Here is a 25,030-nt window from a genome sequence, read left to right on the forward strand (position 1 = left end):
ACTCCGCCAGAAGGTCAGCGATTGCAAAGAGAAGTCATGGGAACTAAAAAAAGAGAGTGTCTGCCTGCTGAGCTAAAAGCCACAGTTCTGTCCGAGTCAGTCACATCAATGCAGCAAGCTTTGAAAGGGTTCTCGAGATAGAGGGTAATGTGTTTGCCTAGGCACTTAAAATAACTTAGATCAACATCATAACTGCAGTTTAACAGCTCAGACAGACATGTCAACCTGTTACGTATGGGTCGGCCTGAATCATTTAATGGGGAAAACGAAGGCTGGGTGAACGTGCCCATGTTAGGCTGCCAAGCATTGCTTTTCTTTAAAACAAACAAACAATAATAATTAGCCAGGTCTTGGTATTTCTGTTTGAAAATGGCAGCTGTGAGCAGCTGTATGGAGCCCCCCCTGTTCAGGGAGCGTATACCTTTGACTACAGATGCCGTGGGGTAAAGGGTCATGTAGGAATCTTGATGATGACCACTGTCATTAGACAAGATAGGCCTCGGTCTGATCTTTCTGGGCTCTTCTTACGTCATAGTCAGCCTTCTGCCTTCCTCAAGGTCGCGCGTTGGATGTGTATTGCCATCTTTCCCAACATGAATCTGTGTGACTGGCCCAAAGTTACCCAGCAGGCTTCATTTTTTTTATTGTTTCTTTTTATACAAATTTCAAAAATATATTTCTTATTCTACATACATTGTTTGTATAACGTACTTTTCTCATTCCCTTCCATCCCTCCCATCCCCCTCCCTAGCCCCACTCTTTCTCCTTATAATTTTTAGTCTCTTAACCCCAGCCATGGGCACAAAGTCTGGATCTTCCACCTAATGTCTTTTCTTCCTTCCACTGATATCCACTCTAAGTAGGTCTTCCATCTACTCATGATTTCCCTGCTCTTGTCTTCCCACGAAGTCTTCTGGCGCATCATCTCGACGATATCCGACTGTATAAATTCAAACAGTTGTGCCAGATTTCTATAGTCCATTTACTTTTATCCTTCCAACCCAGAGCTATTACTGCTTTGCTTGCTAATAACATAGCCTTGAGTATGGCCTGATCCCTCTTGTTTACCCCCGAGTTCCCTGTTGTGCTCATTAACATTAGCTTAAAATCTATGGTTAAGGATACTTTACATATTCTCCTTATAATTTCTAATATTACCCTGCAGGCTTCATGTGGAGGAGTGGGGAATCAAACCTGGCACTCCAGATTAGACACCGCCGCTCATGTGGAGGAGCGGAGAATCAAGCCCGGTTCTCCAGATTAGGGTCCATGGCTTTTAACCACCACACTATGCTTTCTCTCAATTTTGATATAATAATATGGATATAATAAGAGTTTGTTCTAAATCAGATAGACGTAAAACTTTCTAGCTCTTCTCAAGGATAGGAGAAAGGTGAGGGAATGGGCAAGCCTTTTGGCTTACCTTGCATCTCATATAAACTGAGATTTGTTCATTACGTTCCAAGTGCAGCCAGAGCCTCTGTATTCCCGTACTAAAACTAAAGGGACAGAGGATAGCCTTTACTTTTCTTCTGAATGTGAGTAAAAGCAAACAGGTTTTTTCAATTCCATCCCCACTAAAGAGGCTGCCCTAGACAGTGCAGGGGCGAAACTAAGTTGGCAGGGTTGCCAACCTCCAGGTACTTGCTGGAGATCTCCTGCTATTACAGCTGATCTCCAGCCGATAGAGATCAGTTCCTCTGGAGAAAATGGCCGCTTTGGCAATTGGACTCTATGGCATTGAAGCCCCTCCCCAAACCCCTCCTTCCTCAGACTCCGCCCCAAAAACGTCCCGCTGGTGGTGAAGGGGGCAACCCTAAATTGACTGCTAAAGTTAAGGTGAGAATAAATGACTTCTTAACATGACATGCTGGTTATACCTGTTTGTTGTAGGTGGAAGGAATGCTTTCCTTCAGGGAAATAGACTTATAGAGCTAGACACACAAGCAGAGAGGCAGGATCCTGTGAGATTAGGTATATAATCCACAAGGAGCACCACTATGTGTATTTATGCCCTGGCAGGCAGAGGGTCACATGCCCTAGAAACAGAGTTGCCAACCTCTAGGTGGGGCCTGGAGATCTCCTGGGATTACAGTGGATCTCCAGACAACAGAGATCTGTCCCCCTGGAGAAAATGGCTTTGTACCCTGCTGAGGTCCCTCTCCTCCCTAAACCCCACCCTCCTCAGGCTTCACTCCCCCCCAAATCACCAGGAATTTCCCAACTCAGAGCAAGCAACCCTACCTAGACAGTATCTATCAAAGCGTGTCTCAGAGGTCTCTCTTTCTACTTAAACAGATAATGGGGCCATTCCACACTTTTAAAAGTGTTCATGTTCCCTATGTAGTTGCCACAGGAACTTTTGGTCAGACATTCACTGGCTTGAACCTCAGTTCTTAGGTACACGTGTGCCCAATGTGGGTCACAAGTAGAGGAATAGGGCTTAAGTCTTCCTCCTGGCAATGTTTTCTCAGCCTGAAACTGTTATTTGTCCCATTGAGTTATTTGTTCCATGTAGTCATTGGGGAAAGGCTTGAGCTCCTCCCACCTGACACACGGCCATCATGATCCAAAACGAGGAGTGGGAATTAAGTTCTGAAGGTGGAACTCCGACAACACTTCTGATAAAACATCCTTGAGGCAGTCATGAGAGCTTTGTAATGTGTGAAAGCTGCCTTATGCGGAGGCAGACTCTGGGTCTGTCAAGGTCGGTTCTGTCTATTCAAGCCGCAGCACTCCAGGGTCTCGGATGGAGGTTTTCCACCTCAACTACTCCCTGATCCTTTTAACTGGAGATACCAGGGATCGAACCTGGGACCTTCTGCATGCAAAGCCGATGCCCCGTCCCTGAGCCACAACTAGGGTTGCCAGCCTCCAGGTGGTGGCTGGAGATCTCCCACTATTGTAACTATCTCCGGCCGGCAGAGATCAGTTCCTCCGGAGAAGATGGCCGCTTTGGCAATTGGACTCTATGGCATTGAAGTCTCTCCCCTCTCCAAACCCCACTCATGCTCCACCTCCAAAATCTCCAGGTATTTCCCAACCCGGAGCTGGCAACCCTAGCCACAACCCTTCTAGGAGTAAGAGGGTATGTTTCATAAAGCCTCTCTTGCCAAGAGGGCCATGCAGCATAGATTTGTGTATTCAGATTACAAATGACTGAAGTTTTTTGCCCGTTCACATAATGCAGCATTGGCTGAAAGCTTCATATCTGAAAACGGAGCCTGTTTTTCTTTGGGCTCAGACAGACTGGAACTGTGGGCATGAACTTAATCTCACGTGCTTCGGCCACTTTTGCTGAACCAACCCAGCTGGAACCCTTAGCTTTTCATAGCATCAACTACGGAACGTAATGAATATACCCAAATGTTATGAAACAAATGGAGCTGGCTCCACGTTCAGCAGTATCATACTTGGAGGCCCGAACTGCACCCTGACATCATTGATGACAATATTTTAGAGGGCTGTATGTCAACAAAAGCAGTTATTGGTTATCTCCATGCAGCTAATGCTATGCACTGCCCAGAATGCACACCGTGTTATTCCAGGGTGAGCCCTCCTCCTCAGAGCGAGAATGCTGTTTTTCAAGGGCCGCTCTGTTTCAAGCGTTGTCTGCCCCGCTGCACCCTTACCATTCTCTGATTCCCTCTTGCTGTTTCCAACCAGACAAGAGTGTTTTTCAGGGGTAAAAAGCTGAGACATCAGATGCTAGCTTGATGCCAGTTTTGGTTTGAACGAAAACAACCCGGTTTAGTAATGCTTGAGCGGCCATTGCCAAGGTTATCGAAAGCTCCGAGCCTGTGCTTTTGCAGACGGGGCAAAACTAATGGCTTGGATCCAGCAGTTAGCAAGCGGAAACATAAATGGACAGTACAGTCCTGCTTATGCACGATCTTGTGCAACAGCCAGCACTTTCACCCCTGTGTAGAAGAAGAAGAAGAGTTGGTTTTTATACCCATTTTCAGATGCTCTACCACTGAGCCGCAGCCGCTCTTAACCACTACACCATGCTGGCTCTATTATAGCATCCAGAAAAAAGTTACACAAGATCTTGCGCAAGTGGAAACACAAGTGGGGATGCAATAAGTTTGATTTAGCACACGTGGCTACTGTGGTCTTTTTCTTGCATGTCTGATTGTACAAGCTGCAGCGCAAACAGACATTTTGCACTGGGTCCAGCCCAATGTGTGCTATTACCGCTTGCAAGTTATGCCTTTTATTTATTAATTTACCTTATTTATAATCTGCCTTTCTCACTGAGTCTCAAGGCAGATTACATAGTGTGAGTCAATGCAATTAACAGGATGGGACCTCCAGTAAACAAACCGGTAAAGTTTGGATGTCGAAAATCTGCAAACAAGCAGAAATCTGAAAACGAAGATGAAACAAAGTTTAAGGATTAGCCTGGCATATTAAACGATGCAGAAATTACATTGTTACATCATACTTATAGCAACAGACCATAGATACTAGACACGGTAGCATAGTCCACAGTCTCTATCCTTTTTCACTGTGGTTAGTTGATATTCAAAACATGTTTTTCAGGGGATGTTTGTATGTACCAAGCATGGCATTAAGCAGTGGACATTAGCTACACTTTTAATTAAGGTCACAAGTGTCTTTAAAATTGAGAATGACATAAATCTTTCCTTAAAATTCTGTACCTTCATTTCTTGGCATTTCTCTTTCCTCCCTCCCTCCCAAGACTTGTTTTGGCAATCTTCCAATGCCTCGTCTTGCTCAGTGCATAACTTTGATTTTTAGTTTGATTTTTCCTTAAGTGGTAGAGTAAGTCGGCATATAAAAACCAACTCCTCTTCCTCTTCTTCTTCTTCCTCCTCCTCCTATTCCTCGTCCTCTTCCTCCTCCATGGGGGTCCTGAAAACCTCGGCCTGGCGGTCATCCATGTAACATTGTTCCTGCTTCTTTGCATTAAAGAACGCACGAGTTCACACTGTTGACACCCAACTGAGGGTACACCTTTGGGCCTAGTCCAGCCAAAGTGAAGCATGAAGATCACTTCTGTGTCAGCAGTGTTTGCACAGTCGGAGTTAATAAAACTAGTACCATTAATTTTGGGGGTTTCCTTTTTAAATAGCGAGCTCTGTTTCATCTTTCCTGATAAGGCTCCGATTGCAAAATGCTCTTAAGGTTATGCAAGGATGAGTGTGCGGTGGGTGGGAAAGAAAGGAATTATAACAATCTTCCTCATCCTTTTGTTCCGCTCGGTGCTTGGCACTGCAGAGTCCCGCTTGTCAGATGATTCCACATCGTACGTTAATCAGTAAGTTATTAACTCGTGGTGGTTAGCTCCTGTTTCCAGTGGAGTAGTGGAGAGCAATGCCGTCCCATCACTTTCTACCTGTATATATATTTTTTATTATTATGATCCTTGGACCTCACGTAAAATGTTTGCAGGTACATTGCCCTACCCAAACCGGCAGTATAAAACAATACATTTTGGTTAAAACACTTCACAAAATATTACTCTCTTTAAAAACTGGTCAGCAATATAAAATTAAACAATCCACTCTACAACTTTTCATTTCTATTTATATTTAGATTGACTTTCTATCTGTGTTATATTGCCCTTTCAAACAAACGGGGGCCAAAGGAAAAAAATTTACGTCAGTTTGGGCCCGATTGCTGGAAAAAAATGCAACATCTACCAGTGAAGATGTTGGCGAACAAAAGGGTGGGGTGGGGTTAGGGTTGCCAACTGCCAGGTAGTAGCAGGAGATCTCCTGCTAATTCAACTGATCTCCAGCCGATAGAGATCAGATCACCTGAAGAAAAATGGCCGCTTTGTAGGGTTGCCAGTTACCTTACCTCCTCCGGCAGGAGTAGTCCTAAATGCTGCTTCGGAAGTGGTATTAGCAAATTCTTAAAAATGCAGCTAGAAATTATGTTGAGAAATAAATAGGGTTGCCAACTGCCAGGCAGTAGCAGGAGATCTCCTGCTATTACAATTGATCTCCAGCCGATAGAGATCAGATCACCTGGAGAAAATGGCCACTTTGGCCATTGGACTCTATGGCATTGAAGTCCCTCCCCAAACCCCACCCTCCTCAGGCTCCGCCCCAAAAATCTCCTACCGGTGGCGAAGAGGGACCTGGCAACCCTAGAAATAAAGTATGTAAGACTATACATCAATAAGGAACATTTCAGCTACCTGTTAGAACTTTCGATATGTCGGTAGATATTGGTAAGTTTCATCTATTATTTCTAATCTTGCTCTTCCAGAAGGTTCCAGATTGCTAATCACTGTTCCAAATAACGATGATAGAAATGCTCATATTCAGGATTTCATTCATGTGCTGCAAGAATTTTCAGTAAAACCTATCAGCCAAATCCAGCAAGACCCGTTTATGCCGGCACTCAAAGAGGCCACAGATACTAAAGGGCCTTTTCATCTTTTCTTTCCAAAGTGCTCTGCTGTCCTTTTCTTCCTGATGTGCCTAGTATGACAATATTAGGAAGCCGAACATATTGCAACACAGTGCATTCTTACATTGCTTGGGTGAATATAGTGGCTGTAGAAAAGCACATGCGTTTTATTCACAAGGTATAGCCTATGGCATCTCCAATTTCCAGTTAAAGGTTTCAGATAGCAGGTATCAGAAAAGGCCTTTCTGTGTGTGAGATCCTGGAGAACTGATGCCAGTCAGAGTAGACAGTACTGAATTCAGTCTGATTCAGGGTTGCCAGTTCTCTTGCCATGGCATGAGACCTCCTGCCAGCAGCCTGCTCTTGGAGCAGCAGTGGGAGAAAAATAAATCAGCAATGATGTGATGCCACTTCTGAGAAAAACAAGCAATCAGGTTTAGGAATATTGGTTCTTGTAGGTTATCCGGGCTGTGTAACCGTGGTCTTGGAATTTTCTTTCCTGACGTTTCGCCAGCAACTGTGGCAGGCATCTTCAGAGTAGTAACACTGAAGGACAGTGTCTCTCAGTGTCAAGGGTGTAGGAAGAGTAATATATAGTCAGAAAGGGGTTGGGTTTGAGCTGAGTATTGTCCTGCAAAAGTATTGTCCTGTAAGTATCAAGATAATGTGCTAATGAGGGTATGGTATGTTAATATGGAACCATTGTATCCTGAGGTGATCTGTTAATGTGTGTAATCCAAAACTAATCTGTATGGCTATTGTTGAATGTTGTCTTGGAGGTTTTTCAGGGCAGGAAGCCAAGCCTTATTCATTCTTAAACTCTCCTCTTTTCTGTTAAAGTTGTGCTGATGTTTATGAATTTCAATGGCTTCTCTGTGCAATCTGACAAAATAGTTGGTAGAATTGTCCAGTCTTTCAGTGTCTTGGAATAAGACCCTGTGTCCTGTTTGTGTCAGTCCATGTTCAGCCACTGCTGATTTCTCAGGTTGGCCAAGTCTGCAGTATCTTTCATGTTCTTTTATCCTTGTTTGTATGCTGCGTTTTGTGGTCCCGATGTAAACTTCTCCACAGCTGCAAGGTATACGATATACTCCTGCAGAGGTGAGGGGGTCTCTTTTGTCTTTTGCTGATCGTAGCATTTGTTGTATTTTCTTGGTGGGTTTAAACACTGTTTGTAGGTTATGTTTTTTCAAAAGTTTCTCCATCCTATCAGTGACTCCTTTAATAAATGGCAAGAATACCTTTCCTATGGGAGACTGTTTTTCTTGAGTTTTCTGATTTTTGTTTGGTTCAATGGCCCTTCTGATTTCATTCTTGGAGTAGCCGTTTGCTAGCAGTGCGTGATTTAGATGGTTAGACAACATTCAACAATAGCCATACAGATTAGTTTTGGATTACACACATTAACAGATCACCTCAGGATACAATGGTTCCATATTAACATACCATACCCTCATTAGCACATTATCTTGATACTTACAGGACAATACTTTTGCAGGACAATACTCAGCTCAAACCCAACCCCTTTCTGACTATATATTACTCTTCCTACACCCTTGACACTGAGAGACACTGTCCTTCAGTGTTACTACTCTGAAGATGCCTGCCACAGTTGCTGGCGAAACGTCAGGAAAGAAAATTCCAAGACCACGGTTACACAGCCCGGATAACCTACAAGAACCAATGAACTCTGACCGTGAAAGCCTTCGACAAGGTTTAGGAATAGCTGGAAACGCTGTGGTATTGCCCTAGAGTTCCTGGCGATTCCTAGATAGGTGTGGTGTCACTTCCGGGTTTGCCCAATGAAGCCCCCTCCCCATGTCATTTATTGGATTCTAGACATTTCCATCTCTTTCTTGCAACCTGCTTGCTTTGAGAGCCAGCGTGGCGTAGTGGTTAAGAGCAGTGGTTGGGAGTGGTGGACTCTGATTTGGAGAAGCAGGTTTGATTCCCCACTCTCAGCCTCACCTACCTCACAGGGTGCCTGTTGTGGGGAGGGGAAGGGAAGGTGATTGTAAGCCGGTTTGATTCTGCCTTAAGTGGTAGAGAAAGTCGTCATATAAAAACCAACTCTTCTTCTTCTTTTGAAGCTGCATTATACCAGGTCAGGCAAGGGTCACCAGACTGGGGCAACATGGGCAACCCTTTTCTATCAACCCTAGCCTGATTTGGTGTAAAACAGCTGCATAAGTATATTCAGAAGGAGATGGAGATGTCTGTATCCCATAAATTACTTTACCTTAGAATGAGTACTCATGAAGCCAACTGGAGGAATGGAGCCCAGGATTTATTGCAAGACGTTAGCTATCAGCAACAAGGACCACAGTGCTATCTAGTTCAACATCCATATGTAAAAATGGAAATTTGTCCAGACAGTCCTACACAGTCAGATTTACTTTCAAAACGGTTAGTCAATGAAGGGATTTGTCTAAAGGAATATAGAGTCAAGAGGGTCAAAGTTCTCCAGGAGGGCTGGAGGTTACTGAAAACCGCAATAGCAGAAGCTTGGCTAGAAAATATGCTCCAGAGTAGGAACAGTATAAATGAGTCCCAGGATGTGCCAAAGTGGGAAGCAAACAGAGTCAAGGAAATGATAACAGACAAGTTGGCTTCCTTTAAAAAGTGGATACCTTACCAAATCAGAAGAAGAAAGCACACGCACACACACAATCAAACAGTGGCAAGGGGGAAAAAAACCCAATACTTTGAGGAAGCACATTGTGTGTCTTACCTTTGCGACTACTGCTATTGAGGGGGAGCAGAGCCAGAAGTTATGGAAGTTGGATCTCACCCTGGCTGAGGAAGCTCTTCCCTAGTGGCAGAAAACTGAGGTCGGAAAGCCTAGTAGGTAGGGTTGCTGAGTCCCTCTTTGGCGCCACTGGGAGGTTCTTGGGGTGGAGCCTGAGGAAGGCAGGGTTTGGGGAGGGGAGGGACTTCAGTGCCGTAGAGTCCAATTGCCAAAGCGGCCATTTTCTCCAGGGGAACTGATCTGGTGGAGATCAGTTGTAATAGCAGGATATCTCCAGCTAGTACCTGGAGGTTGGCAACCCTACTAGTAGGTGAGGAGGGAGCTAGCTCCCCATAGCCTCTGTTTCAGGCCTGCTGAGGCATCACCGCCAACAGGAAGCCTTGGGAGATGACATAATTTCCCATTGACCTCCCACCCACTCCCACGGAGAGCTGGGAGCCATGGATGCCATCTGCCCAGAGCATCAGCGGTGTTGCCAAGAACGTCTGGAGGACAGGAGAGAAGGCTCTGAGGAAATGTTGTTGCTACCACTGTTGAGGGACAGCCAAGCCAGGAACTGCGGTGCTTGGACATCAGCCCGTGTCCTTTAGGGACCGTCAGCTGCACCTGGTATCCCAGAGTCAGATCACATTAAAGAGGCAGCTCATGAGTCTCTTTTTGCCTCAGAGGTCCTCTCAGATCAGCAGGATAATGCAGCTCAGAAGTACTTTCTCAGCTACATAGCAAAGGGTTCCATCATTATCACAGTAATATTTGTCCCACTGTGGATTTTATTATCGTAAACCCCCTTTGAGAGATGTTAGTGTTAGATACAGCATACAGATACTGGAAATAAATGAAAATATAAACAATGCAAACGACAAAGTATTTACTGTATTGGAATTCAGGCATATATAGTTTAGGAAATAACGTAAGAAGACTAAACATAAATGGTATTATCAATAACATTCCTAATGTACCTTGGGAGCTGTACAACAATAAAATAAGACGCAAGCCTACAAGCTTAGAGCCAGCATGGTGTAGTGGTCAAGAGCGGTGGTTTGGAGCAGTGGACTCTGATCTGGAGAACCGGGCTTGATTCCCCACTCCTCCACATGAGTGGTGGACGCTAACCTGGTGAACTGAATTTGTTTCTCCACTCCTCCACATGAAGCCAGCTGGGTGACCTTGGGCTAGTCACAGCTCTCTCAGCCCCACCCACCTCACAGGGTGTCTGTTGTGGTGAGGGGAAGGAAAGGTGATTGTAAGCTGGTTTGATTCTTCCTTAAGAGGTAGAGAAAGTCGTCATATAAAAACCAACTCTTCTTCTTCCAGCTGAAAATATAAAACACAGGGTTTGGGTTTTTTTCTTACTCTTTTTTAGGCATTTCTCCTCAATCAGGCTTTTAACTAAAATGTTATTTCATCCTCTTTCGGTCCCCCCCCCCCCCCGTTTTCTTCTAGCCTGAGGCTGGTTTATGACCGCTGTTTTTCATGCTCTGCCAGATTGTTTTATTGGTGCCCGTTATTGAGTTTAATACTGTATTGTTTTGATGTTCCTGGTGAGCTCTTTGTTAGTGATATTATTAGTGTTGTGTTTGTTTTTATGGTTTTTTGTTATATTATGTTTACTTGGTGAAATGCCTTGAGCAGGTATGTGGCCAGCCAACCTGGGATTCTGCTGAATAAATAATCTAGCAGTGCAGACAGAACAGTCTCTTTAGCTGACCTTCGTTTGCCTTGGCCTTCAGCATAATAATGAGTCCCATGCTTGATATATTGCCTCAGAGGTGGCCACCTGGAGGTACCTGGTAGACCTCACGGTCTTGGGGTCCAACTACACATTACAGTTTGTAACATGTAGTGTCTGGGCTTCCCTAACCCACCTTCATCTGAGACAGTCAGACATCAGGTTTGAGGGAACTCCTTTCCCAAGTATGTATAGGGTTTCCAGCTCTGGGTTGGGAAATAGCTGGAGATTTTGGGGGCAGAGCCTGAGGAGGGCGGGGTTTGGAGAGGGGAGGGACTTCAGTGCCATAGAGTCCAATTGCCAAAGCGGCCATTTTTTCCAGGTGAACTGATCTCTATCAGCTGGAGATCAGTTGTAATAGCAGGAGATCTCCAGCCACTACCTGGAGGCTGGGAACCCTAAGCGTGCAAGGTCATGATTCAGATTGGGACTATGCCATGGAGGGAGATGGGGAATTCAGCCTCCCTTCCTGCACTGTTTGCATGACCCGAAATGGGCAGAGGGTAGGGTTGCCAGATCCCTCTTCAGCACCAGCGGGGCTGAGCCTGAGGAGGGCGGGATATGGGGAGGGGAGGGACTTCAATGCCATACAGTCCAATTGCCTAACTGGCCATTTTCTCCAGGTGAACTGATCTCTGTCGGCTGGAGATCAGTTGCAATTGCAGGAGATCTCCAGCTACTACCTGGAGGTTGGCAACCCTAGCAGAGGGGGAGGCTTTTTGCCCATTTCTGGGCATCACGTGAATTGATAGCACCTCCCTGCCTGTTTTGTGTAAGAAAAACATGGTGGCAAGAGGGTACGTGTGTCCTGTGTGACTGCTCTTTTGGTCTGTCAGAGGTGCCAGTCCAGTCTTCTCCATACATGAACCTCCTTCACACACAGCTGTGTAGGAGCCAAATCACTATCCCAAGTGGCTCTGTATATGTGTGAATACGACAGCCACGTGGGTAGAGCCAGCCATATTGGTCTTCCTTACCCACTGATCACCCTTGGGAGAGAAGGCACAAATAAGGCAGTAAAGAGATGCAGAGCTAACCACACCCACATAGTTATGGTGTTCACATGGGCCTTTTATGCAGGGAAGGTGATTGTAAGCCGGTTTGATTCTGCCTTAAGTGGTAGAGAAAGTCAGCATGTAAAAACCAACTCTTCTTCTTCTCACATGGAAGTGATACACATGGCCTTTTATGCAGGGACGTTTCCCCACGGTCACCCCCCGCCAACTGCTTCAGGGCTTCCTTTTGATTATGCATGCCTTTCCCGCCTGTCAGAGGTCACCTCGGTCTCCTCGTGTGTTTTGACTGTGTTTTCCATATGCTGTTTTAGCCAGAATCTGGAAAATGCGAGCAAAACGCACGGGGAGAGTACCTCTGACAGGCGGGAAAGGCATGCATAATCAAAAGGAAGCCCTGAAGCAGTTGGCAGGGGGTGACCTTGGAGAAACGTCCCTGCATAAAAGGCCATGCGTATCACTTCTATGTGAGAAGAAGAAGAGTTGGTTTTTATATGCCGACTTTCCCTACCACTTAAGGCAGAATCAAACCAGCTTACAATCACCTTCCCTTCCCCTTCCCACAACAGACACCCTGTGGGGTAGGTGGGGCTGAGAGAGCTCTTAACAGAGCTGTGACTAGCCCGAGGTCACCCAGCTGGCTTCATGTATAGGCGTGGGGAAACCAATCCAGTTCACCAGATCAGCATCCGCCGCTCATGTGGAGGAGTGGGGAATCGAACCTGGTTCTCCAGATCAGAGTCCACTGCTGCAAACTGTTATGTATGTACATAGTTAGGGGATATGCAGGGGGAAACTTAGGAGCTTGAGTCCTGGACAAAGGATCCTAAACCCTGCACGCGCCATTGGCCCAAACTGGCATGCACCATTGGCCCTAAGCCGGCACACGCCATTGGCGACCTGGGGTTGTTCCCCCCCGATCACGGATCAGGGGGGGAGTGGCTGCGGGCGGCTAGGGGGGCATATAAGCAGGGCCATTGCACTGTATTCTTTAGTTCTGTTCTTCACTACAATAAAGCGTTGTTGTTGGAACTCCGTCTCGACCTCGTGTGTCCTCCCCACGCGGACTTAACACAAACCACCGCTCTTAACCACTACACCATGCTGGCTCTCTGAGATATGGAAGCCATTTCAGTATGGCTATGTATTTATGAAGTAGAGATGGCATTTTGTTGACCCACCTTGACGCAAAGTACGTCTTGGAAAAGGTGCCAAATGAATCTTGCCGAGATATCTGTTTGTGGTAGGTGGGAAAATGACTTTTAGGTCAGTTTTCAGGAGAAAGACCTGCCCGTTGTCAGCAGGTCGGGGTCACGCTGACAGCCCCTGTCTAAAATTTAGCTTGCTTCACCTCAGTGTATTGGATTTGGATTTGCGTCTCATTGGAAAATGCAACATCCTTATGTAAGTTCGTGCTGGGGCGGAAACTCATGTCTGAAAAAATATTTGTCGGCATCAACATTTGCATTTCACACATTTCAGGACTGTGCAGCTGCAGTATTGTCTCCTGTCTCGCCTCCCATCTTGTCTCCTTCGTGTTACATATAAGATGCAGCTGAACATGATTATCTGGAGATGAGGCACAAGCACATTTTTCCCTGGCATGGCCCTTATGTCTTTCATGGCTGCACAAAAGTTAGTAGTGCAGACATTCTTCCCACTGAATTTGGAAGGCTTTTTGGTAGGCAGCTTGTGTGTTTAACACTTGAGAGGTCCCTAGTTCAATCCCCACCATATCCATTTAAAAGTATCGGTAACCGGTGCCAGAAAACAATTTTCTCTGCTCAGGTCAGAGTAGGCAGCACCAACCTGGATAGTCCAGTGGGTAAAGCTGCTTTGTATAATATATTGTTTAACAGTCATCTGCTGAAGTCACAGAAGCTCTTTTGGAAAATGAGTGACAGCCCTTATGCAAACTTAGGGTTGGGCGGCACTGTTAACACTGAGGCTGCTCTTCGGTGTCTCCATTTCTGCCGCTGAAAAAGAAGAGTTGGTTTTTTATATGCCAACTCTCTCTACCACTTAAGGAAGAATCAAACCGGCTTACAATCACCTTCCCTCCCCCTCCCAACAACAGACACCCTGTGAGGGAGGTGGGACTGAGAGAGCTGGGACTAGCCCAAGGTCACCCAGCTGGCTTCGTGTGGAAGAGTGGGGAAACAAATCCAGTCCCCCAGATTAGCCTCCGCCGCTCATGTGGAGGGCTGGGGAATCAAACCCGGTTCTCCAGATCAGAGCCCACCGCTCCAGACCACCGCTCTTAACCACTACACCGCGCTGACAAGAGTCCTGAAATCTTTGGGCTCTTTGAAGGACCGTCTCTCCTAATCTCAGGCTGTATCCCAAAATCTCCAGGTATTTTCCAAACTAGATCTGCCAACCCTATCTGTATATAGCTGTTTTTACCTCATTTTGCTCGTGGATTTTTAATTGTTCTTAATGCTGATGAATACTGATTTTTGTAAGCCACCTTGAGTTGTGTCGTAGTTTAATAAAGAAATACTTTCTCAATGTTTGGTAGTGGTTGTTGAGTGCGGGTGTGAGCAAGCCGGAGATCAGCGTGCCACATCAGAGCAGAGATTTCAGCGGAAGGCCGAGTACCAAGGCTGAGTCATGTTTCACTAAAGAAATGTTTTGCATTTCTCAGGGTGTTGCAGGGACGTGCGTTTTGAAATGCAAAGTCCACCGTTTTCTGCTGTTGGAAATACAAACACTTTTCTCATGGCTGGTTGCAAAAAGCAACACTTTCTTTCATTTCTCTCCTTCTGTCCCTCCAAGGAGCTCAAGGCACATAGAAGCGTCTCCCGTCCTCTATTTAAACCTTACAACAGCCCTGTGAGGTAGGTTAGGCAGAGTGAAAGAGAGAGAGAGACTGGTTTGTGGCCATTAAGGGTGAAAATGCATGGGAGGTTTTGCCTTGGATTTGCAACTCTCTAAATGCACATTTTCCCCAGCCAGACTATCAAAACTCAAAAATAACCCCCCCCCCCAAGCAGAGTTTTGAGAATTCAGATGGGGGAAATGTGCATCTAGAGAGAGGCAAATCCAAGGCAAAACCTCTCATGCGTTTTTGCCCTACGTTTCATGACCCAGTGGGAATTTGAACCTGGGTCCTCCCCCCACCACCAATTCTACTCTAACCATCTAAGAGACACTGTCCTTCAGTGTTACTCCTCTGAAGATGGCTGCCACAGCTGCTGGCGAAACATCAGGAAAGAAAATACCAAGACCACGGTTACACAGCCCAGATAACCTACGAGAGCTTTGTGGGAACTTTGAAGTTTAGAACCAGCCCATAGAAGTCACTTTAATACAAGTTACTGTTATCTGTGATTATTTTGGCACCAAAGCAAAAAAGGGGGGGGGGCTTAAATTTGGCTCCGGTTTTGAGAAATAAAGCCTGCATGGTCTTTCCAGTTATACTGTCTGTAAGAAAACAATGTGGATGCAAACTCAATGCTTGAAGTGACAAATGTTTTTTGGTTTTGCCGAAAGGCAGCACAGCTGAAATATGTGAATGGGTGAATCAGCATAGTTGCTGCGCCCTCCGTCACTTGACTCAGTGTGACGGCCCATTGAGATTTCTGTGTACCGGTATTGTCTGAATGTAGGATGTTGCTTCATAAGATTAATCCCATTTACTGAGAAATGCGTCATGCTCCCATCGGCAGCCTAAGTTTTATGCACCCTGTGTGTGTCTGTTTTTTTTTTTTTTAACAAACACCATATATTTGTGTTTCTTCTTCCTCAAATTATTTATGTACTGTGCTGTGGAAGGTTTTCCTCTCATCACGATCAATTTCTTCCCACGGTGAGAATTATTAATAAAGTCCCTGAGCTGCATATTTTTCCCTCTGTTTCTTGTATTGATTCTAAGATGAAGCTGCCTAATGACAAGACAGGCTGTAGGTCCATCTAGCTTGGTATTGCCTCCTCTGAGTGGCAGGCACTTTCAAAGTTTTCAGACAGAAAGGGCCTTTCCCACGCTTGCCAGCCTGTGATAGCAGAGCTCCAACCTTGGAGAAGCCTCCTCCGTGTGAAGCATGTGTGCTAAACTATAGCCCTCTTGTGCGTGTGTGTAAAGTGCCGTCAAGTTGCACCCGACGTATGGCGACCCCTTTTGGGGTTTTCATGTTAAGAGACTAACAGAGGTGGTTTGCCAGTGCCTTCCTCTGCATAGCAACCCTGGTATTCCTTGGTGGTCTCCCATCCAAATACTAACCAGGGCTGACCCTGCTTAGCTTCCGAGAGCTGACAAGATCAGGCTAGCCTGGGCCATCCCTCTTAGTGACATGCAATAACGCACTGTAGCTTACATTTCACTGCCATAATTACTCATTCTATTGCTGTCACCACCCTCTGCCTACCAACATTATGCAAATAATATCCTACTTTCTGGGGTTAAAAGGCTGAGACTCAACATGCAGAAGCTGGATTCAGATAAGAAACAGATGAGGCTGGTTGGTAAAGCTTTGGTTAAGAAGAGTGTCACACTGCCTATTTGTGATGGGGTAAGGTTGACCTTTTCTGCACGCTCGACTTACTCCTGATTTTCTTGGCAGTTGAGCAACAAACATTGGAATTGGTTTGGGCACCCTTGCCTAGTACCTCTTTTAATTTCGATTATGTACAACAAAAGGGATAGATTGCTAGAAGTAAAACCAAGATTATATACAACTTAATATTTAAATTGATGGAATTTATTATATAAATCATGAAGATAATGTAGAAGACTTTTGAGATGTAAGATGAAATAGACTCCCTGAAGGAGTATAAACTGTATGAATGTATGTGTGGAAGTATGTTTGTTTGTTTGTATATATTGAAAATTCTAATAAAATATTTTTTTAAAAAAGGAATCAGTTTGGGCACGTTTCTTCAGCACGCCTGTCCTCGCTCTGCATTTTCACAGTTGTGGGATCAGTTCATTTTCTTCTGTGCATGCCTTTAAATAATGAGGATTTTCAAGACAGGGTATGGTAGTAATTGGTGTTATCATTGGTGGTGTCAGAGCACCCCCACTTATTTTTTAAAAAAATGGCCCTAAAATATTGATATAGTGTTGCAATAACAGTTTAAGTGGAGATATAAGGGAAAAGGCATATCTCCGTAAAAGAAAGGACTAGAGACTTACTTAAAAAAAAAATTATTAACCACTACACCATGCTGGCTCTGAGATATGGAAGCCATTTCAGTATGGCTAGTGTTTATGAAGTAGAGATGGCATTTTGTTGACCCACCTTGATGCAAAGTACGTCTTGGAAAAGGTGCCAAATGAATCTTGCCGAGATATCTGTTTGTGGTAGGCGGGAAAATGACTTTTAGGTCAGTTTTCAGGAGAAAGACCTGCCCGTTGTCAGCAGGTCGGGGTCACGCTGACAGCCCCTGTCTAAAATTTAGCATGCTTCACCTCAGTGTATTGGATTTGGATTTGCGTCTCATTGGAAAATGCAACATCCTTATGTAAGTTCGTGCTGGGGCGGAAACTCATGTCTGAAAAATTATTTGTCGGCATCAACATTTGCATTTCACACATTTCAGGAGTGTGCAGCTGCAGTATTGTCTCCTGTCTCGCCTCCCATCTTGTCTCCTTCGTGTTACATATAAGAGGCAGCTGAACATGATTATCTGGAGATGAGGCACAAGCACATTTTTCCCTGGCATGGCCCTTATGTCTTTCATGGCTGCACAAAAGTTAGTAGTGCAGACATTCTTCCCACTGAATTTGGAAGGCTTTTTGGTAGGCAGCTTGTGTGTTTAACACTTGAGAGGTCCCTAGTTCAATCCCCACCATATCCATTTAAAAGTATCGGTAACCGGTGCCAGAAAACAATTTTCTCTGCTCAGGTCAGAGTAGGCAGCACCAACCTGGATAGTCCAGTGGGTAAAGCTGCTTTGTATAATATATTGTTTATCAGTCATCTGCTGAAGGCACAGAAGCTCTTTTGGAAAATGGGTGACAGCCCTTATGCAAACGTAGGGTTGGGCGGCACTGTTAACACTGAGGCTGCTCTTCGGTGTCTCCATTTCTGCCGCTGAAAAAGAAGAGTTGTTTTTTTATATGCCAACTCTCTCTACCACTTAAGGAAGAATCAAACCGGCTTACAATCACCTTCCCTCCCCCTCCCAACAACAGACACCCTGTGAGGGAGGTGGGACTGAGAGAGCTGGGACTAGCCCAAGGTCACCCAGCTGGCTTCGTGTGGAAGAGTGGGGAAACAAATCCAGTCCCCCAGATTAGCCTCCGCCGCTCATGTGGAGGGCTGGGGAATCAAACCCGGTTCTCCAGATCAGAGCCCACCGCTCCAGACCACCGCTCTTAACCACTACACCGCGCTGACAAGAGTCCTGAAATCTTTGGGCTCTTTGAAGGACCGTCTCTCCTAATCTCAGGCTGTATCCCAAAATCTCCAGGTATTTTCCAAACTAGATCTGCCAACCCTATCTGTATATAGCTGTTTTTACCTCATTTTGCTCGTGGATTTTTAATTGTTCTTAATGCTGATGAATACTGATTTTTGTAAGCCACCTTGAGTTGTGTCGTAGTTTAATAAAGAAATACTTTCTCAATGTTTGGTAGTGGTTGTTGAGTGCGGGTGTGAGCAAGCCGGAGATCAGCGTGCCACATCAGAGCAGAGATTTCAGCGGAAGGCCGAGTACCAAGGCTGAGTCATGTTTCACTAAAGAAATGTTTTGCATTTCTCAGGGTGTTGCAGGGACGTGCGTTTTGAAATGCAAAGTCCACCGTTTTCTGCTGTTGGAAATACAAACACTTTTCTCATGGCTGGTTGCAAAAAGCAACACTTTCTTTCATTTCTCTCCTTCTGTCCCTCCAAGGAGCTCAAGGCACATAGAAGCGTCTCCCGTCCTCTATTTAAACCTTACAACAGCCCTGTGAGGTAGGTTAGGCAGAGTGAAAGAGAGAGAGAGACTGGTTTGTGGCCATTAAGGGTGAAAATGCATGGGAGGTTTTGCCTTGGATTTGCAACTCTCTAAATGCACATTTTCCCCAGCCAGACTATCAAAACTCAAAAATAACCCCCCCCCCAAGCAGAGTTTTGAGAATTCAGATGGGGGAAATGTGCATCTAGAGAGAGGCAAATCCAAGGCAAAACCTCTCATGCGTTTTTGCCCTACGTTTCATGACCCAGTGGGAATTTGAACCTGGGTCCTCCCCCCACCACCAATTCTACTCTAACCATCTAAGAGACACTGTCCTTCAGTGTTACTCCTCTGAAGATGGCTGCCACAGCTGCTGGCGAAACATCAGGAAAGAAAATACCAAGACCACGGTTACACAGCCCAGATAACCTACGAGAGCTTTGTGGGAACTTTGAAGTTTAGAACCAGCCCATAGAAGTCACTTTAATACAAGTTACTGTTATCTGTGATTATTTTGGCACCAAAGCAAAAAAAGGGGGGGGGCTTAAATTTGGCTCCGGTTTTGAGAAATAAAGCCTGCATGGTCTTTCCAGTTATACTGTCTGTAAGAAAACAATGTGGATGCAAACTCAATGCTTGAAGTGACAAATGTTTTTTGGTTTTGCCGAAAGGCAGCACAGCTGAAATATGTGAATGGGTGAATCAGCATAGTTGCTGCGCCCTCCGTCACTTGACTCAGTGTGACGGCCCATTGAGATTTCTGTGTACCGGTATTGTCTGAATGTAGGATGTTGCTTCATAAGATTAATCCCATTTACTGAGAAATGCGTCATGCTCCCATCGGCAGCCTAAGTTTTATGCACCCTGTGTGTGTGTCTGTTTTTTTTTTTTTTAACAAACACCATATATTTGTGTTTCTTCTTCCTCAAATTATTTATGTACTGTGCTGTGGAAGGTTTTCCTCTCATCACGATCAATTTCTTCCCACGGTGAGAATTATTAATAAAGTCCCTGAGCTGCATATTTTTCCCTCTGTTTCTTGTATTGATTCTAAGATGAAGCTGCCTAATGACAAGACAGGCTGTAGGTCCATCTAGCTTGGTATTGCCTCCTCTGAGTGGCAGGCACTTTCAAAGTTTTCAGACAGAAAGGGCCTTTCCCACGCTTGCCAGCCTGTGATAGCAGAGCTCCAACCTTGGAGAAGCCTCCTCCGTGTGAAGCATGTGTGCTAAACTATAGCCCTCTTGTGCGTGTGTGTAAAGTGCCGTCAAGTTGCACCCGACGTATGGCGACCCCTTTTGGGGTTTTCATGTTAAGAGACTAACAGAGGTGGTTTGCCAGTGCCTTCCTCTGCATAGCAACCCTGGTATTCCTTGGTGGTCTCCCATCCAAATACTAACCAGGGCTGACCCTGCTTAGCTTCCGAGAGCTGACAAGATCAGGCTAGCCTGGGCCATCCCTCTTAGTGACATGCAATAACGCACTGTAGCTTACATTTCACTGCCATAATTACTCATTCTATTGCTGTCACCACCCTCTGCCTACCAACATTATGCAAATAATATCCTACTTTCTGGGGTTAAAAGGCTGAGACTCAACATGCAGAAGCTGGATTCAGATAAGAAACAGATGAGGCTGGTTGGTAAAGCTTTGGTTAAGAAGAGTGTCACACTGCCTATTTGTGATGGGGTAAGGTTGACCTTTTCTGCACGCTCGACTTACTCCTGATTTTCTTGGCAGTTGAGCAACAAACATTGGAATTGGTTTGGGCACCCTTGCCTAGTACCTCTTTTAATTTCGATTATGTACAACAAAAGGGATAGATTGCTAGAAGTAAAACCAAGATTATATACAACTTAATATTTAAATTGATGGAATTTATTATATAAATCATGAAGATAATGTAGAAGACTTTTGAGATGTAAGATGAAATAGACTCCCTGAAGGAGTATAAACTGTATGAATGTATGTGTGGAAGTATGTTTGTTTGTTTGTATATATTGAAAATTCTAATAAAATATTTTTTTAAAAAAGGAATCAGTTTGGGCACGTTTCTTCAGCACGCCTGTCCTCGCTCTGCATTTTCACAGTTGTGGGATCAGTTCATTTTCTTCTGTGCATGCCTTTAAATAATGAGGATTTTCAAGACAGGGTATGGTAGTAATTGGTGTTATCATTGGTGGTGTCAGAGCACCCCCACTTATTTTTTAAAAAAATGGCCCTAAAATATTGATATAGTGTTGCAATAACAGTTTAAGTGGAGATATAAGGGAAAAGGCATATCTCCGTAAAAGAAAGGACTAGAGACTTACTTAAAAAAAAAAAAAATTAAAGCTAGGAATTCAGAGAACCTGTTTAAACTATCATTACAACACTGTATCAATATTTTAGGGACGTTTAAAAAAATAAAATCTGTAATCAGTCATCTTCAGGGTGGGGGAGAGGAGAGGGAGCAGTGTGACGATGGCTACAGTCCAATCATTGAAAAGTGGGTGTGACGAAGAAAACTGACAGAAACATTACGCGCGAGGAAAAAGCCTACTCAAAATTGGCTTCCAGAAAAAGATTAGATAATAGTGCATTCAAAAAAACCTGAAAAAGCCAGGGACTAAATCAAAAAAAAAAAAAAACAGAAGTGGAAACTAATGGCACAAAAGTGAGTGTGGAAATTGAGGGATAAACCGAAGCAGTGTGGGGCCAGAACCAAGAGCAAAAGCCCATTTTCCCCGGTTGAGAGCTTAATAGGGGTGTTATCGGACACTCCTGTCTTGCTAGAGAAACATATCAGTGTAGTCCTGAAAAGTGTTGTCTTCTATGTAGCACAGAGGTTGGCTCCCATCCTAGACTATGTCTTAATATTGTTGTAAGTTACCTGGAGTCTATTTATCAGAGAAAGGAAGGCTAAACATTCTTGAATAAGAAAGCTTATGCCTGTGGGAGGTTACGTCAGTGTAAGAGGGAAACCATTTCTTTACCTGTGAACCAGACATAACCTTCCAGAAGTTAGGATGATTCCCTGAACACATGAAGCTGCCTTATACTGAATCAGACCCTGGGTCCATCAAAGTCAGTATTGTCTACTCAGACTGGCAGCGGCTCTCCAGGGTCTCAGGCAGAGGTCTTTCATATCACCTAATTGCCTAGTCCCTTTAACTCAGGGGTGGGAAACCTTTTTCCCTGCCAAGGGCCATTTGGATATTTATAACATCATTCGCGGGCCATACAAGATTATCAACTTAAAAATTAGCCTACCAAGCCCAAAGCAGGCAGCTGCCCTCGATGACCCCCCCACACACGGGCAAGCAGGCAGGCATCCAACCGGTGGCGCACTCACCCACCTGTTGGCACAGAATAATTTGTTGCACCAGCCCAGCGTAGCCGACCATCTGCACGCCGGAGTTGCTCCTGCTCTGCATGGTCAGGGCTGGATTCTACAGCCGGCTCCTTCTACTTCCGCCTGCAGGGATGAAATGAGGACACACTGGCTAAGAACTCCTCCCCCGCGCATTCTGGCCCTACCCCCTTTAACCCCTCCATCGTCACCATTTCCACCCCCAGCCCTCTTGTAGTACAGAGGGAATGTTTCTCCATGGCCCGGGTGAGAAAGGGTTAACATAGTTTCTTGGGTGGTCCTAGCAGCTCCATAGCTAACGACTCTTCTGCAAGGGGGAAAAAGGTTCCTTTTCTCGGCAAAAGAAACTCACATCCTCTCTGAATAGAGGCTATTCCTGTCCACGGGAGGGGACGGATCACCAGTCTTAAATCCTTCTGAGCTAGAGAACTACCAGGACCCACAAAGGGCCAGACCAAATGATTTCACGGTCCTTAAACTGCCCTCGGGCCTGACGTTCCCCACCCCTGCTTTAACTGGAGATGTTGGGGATTGAACCTGGGACCTTCTGCATGCCAAGCAGATGCTGTCCCACTGAGCCACAGCCCCTTCCATTGAACATACAGCTCCCTTTCTGTGTCACGCTACAAATCCATGTTTAGCTGCAAAAGTATATTAACTCTGTTCTAGAAAAGGTCCTTAGCTGAGCAGCCAAATCCCTTTTAAGAATGCTGCTTGCTGTGCTCTGCTTTTAATTTGCTCCACCATATCTCATACTATCCAGACACCCATATAGGTACAAGTCATAGTTACAGGGAAGAATTTCTATAAATATCCTCAAGCATCATCTATAATTCAGTCTGTTTTTCCCCATTTGGTGATGCAGTTGTGCCCTGACCTGGATGGCCCAGGCCATCCTGGTCTCGTCAGATCTCAGAAGCTAAGCAGGGTCAGCCCTGGTTAGTACTTGGATGGGAGACCATTGAGGAATTCCAGGGTTGCTACACAGAGGCAGGCAATGACACATCACCTCTGCTCTTCTCTTGCCTTGAAAACCCTATAAGGGGTCACTGTATGGTCACTGTGAGTCAGCTGCGACTTGAGGGCACATTAAACATACAATACCCCCACTTGGTAGGAGCCCCGTGGCGCAGAGTGGTAAGCTGCAGTACTGCAGTCCAAGCTCTGCTGACGACCTGAGTTCGATCCCAATGAAAGTTGGTTTCAGGTAGCCGGCTCAAGGTTGACTCAGCCTTCCATCCTTCCGAGGTCGCTAAAATGGGTACCCAACTTGCTGGGGATAAAGGGAAGATGACTGGGGAAAGCACTGGCAAACCACCCTGTAAACAAAGTCTGCCTAGTAAACGTCCCAGTGCTTGCACAGGGGATGTCTGCCTAGTAAATGACCTGGTGCTTGCACAGGGGACCTTTACCTTTTTTTACCCCCCCCCCCGGGCCTAGTACATCATTTTTCAAAATGGAAGGAACTCAAACACAGCTTCAGAATTCTGCAACGCCACAGTTTGGTAGAATCTTGTAATCAAATTCTAAACCAAAAATATGCTATGAATGCAGGCAGGCACACTCACATGTGTATGTAAAGTGCTGTCAAGTCGCAGCGACTTATGGCAACCCAGTAGGGTTTTCAGGGCAAGGAACGAACAGAGGTGGTTTGCCATTGCCTTCCTCTGCATAACGAGCCTGGTATTCCTTGGTTATATTCCATCCAAGTACTAACCAGGGCCGATTCTGCTTAGCTTCAGAGATCTGACAAGATCTGGGCCATCCAGGTCAGGGTGCACTCTCATAGCACAATGCAAAACGACACCATAGCCATATCCCACTCATTTTATGGGCGACAGCCCATTGATCACACACATTCACCTCAGCCTTCAAAGTGCATGCATGTGAACTTCACAATAAAACAGAGCAAGCAATTGCACATGCTCTGTGACAGTACATGAATGTACACCAGCGTGGTATAGTGGTTAAGAGTGGTGGTTTGGAGCAGTGGACTCTGAACTGGATTCGATTCCCCACGCCTCCACATGAGCGGCGGAGGCTAATCGGGTGAACCGGGTTGGTTTCCCCACTCCTACACATGAAGCCTGCTGGGTGACTTTGGGCTAGTCACAGTTCTCTCTGAACTCTCTCAGCCCCACCTACCTCACAGGGTGTCTGTTGTGGGGAGGGGAAGGGAAGATAATGTAAGCAGGTTTGATTCTTCCTTAAGTGGTAGAGAAAGTCGGCATATAAAAACCAACTTTCCTCCTCCTCCTCCTTCTACACAAACATCAAGAACAGCTGTTAGCATTTTTTTAGTGATGCTCCAATCAGTAAAGTTTTTGTTATTTTATGTTAGTTAAGTCAATACTCTCCTTTCCTGTTTCCTTTTAAAATTTAAAGGGCTTTAAAAATGTCTGTTTTGTGATCTGCTTTACGACTGACTGCACTTTCCCTACAGGGAGAGATTCTACAGTCGAGTGAACATGATTCCACGTGTTTTGATACTCTAGCAAACCACAGGTATGAGCACAGTAATGCAGCTTCCTCGTTTCTTCTCTTCCAACAGCCCCCTGCCCACATTTGTGGGCATTTAAGATGTCTCTGAACCGTGCAAAGGAGCTGAGCACTTCGGCACTGAGGAAAATAGCCGCCGACATGAGCAACTTAATCGAAAGCCTGGACTCGAGGGAGCTCCACTTTGAGGGGGAGGAGGTCGACACGGATGTGCTGCATGACCCCAAGGCCCCCGGTAAGTCGATGGCACGGATTGCTACCCAGGCACAGAGTATAGAGCCGTCAGCAGAACTGGGCTTCGTATTCATTTTTTAAAGCGAGTTACTACAGGTTAAGTATCCCTTATCCAAAATTCCGATATCCAAAATGATCCAAAATCCCAAACTTTTTGAGCGCCCACAAAGGGTAATAAAACAGCA

The 25,030-nt window shown here is 45.3% G+C and overlaps 1 protein-coding gene across 1 annotated transcript in view; it reads left to right on the plus strand.

Annotated features, from left to right (window-relative positions):
• Nucleotides 1-25,030, plus strand: part of PLD1 (phospholipase D1) — a 127,583-nt gene that overhangs the window by 21,655 nt on the left and 80,898 nt on the right. The window contains exon 2 of the mRNA XM_056849495.1: nt 24,664-24,846. Within this exon, the coding sequence (XP_056705473.1) occupies nt 24,693-24,846 (154 nt within the window). The 5' untranslated portion in view covers nt 24,664-24,692. The remainder of the gene's footprint in view (nt 1-24,663; nt 24,847-25,030) is intronic.

Source organism: Euleptes europaea, chromosome 5, assembly GCF_029931775.1.
Source record: "Euleptes europaea isolate rEulEur1 chromosome 5, rEulEur1.hap1, whole genome shotgun sequence".
NCBI lineage: Eukaryota > Metazoa > Chordata > Lepidosauria > Squamata > Sphaerodactylidae > Euleptes > Euleptes europaea.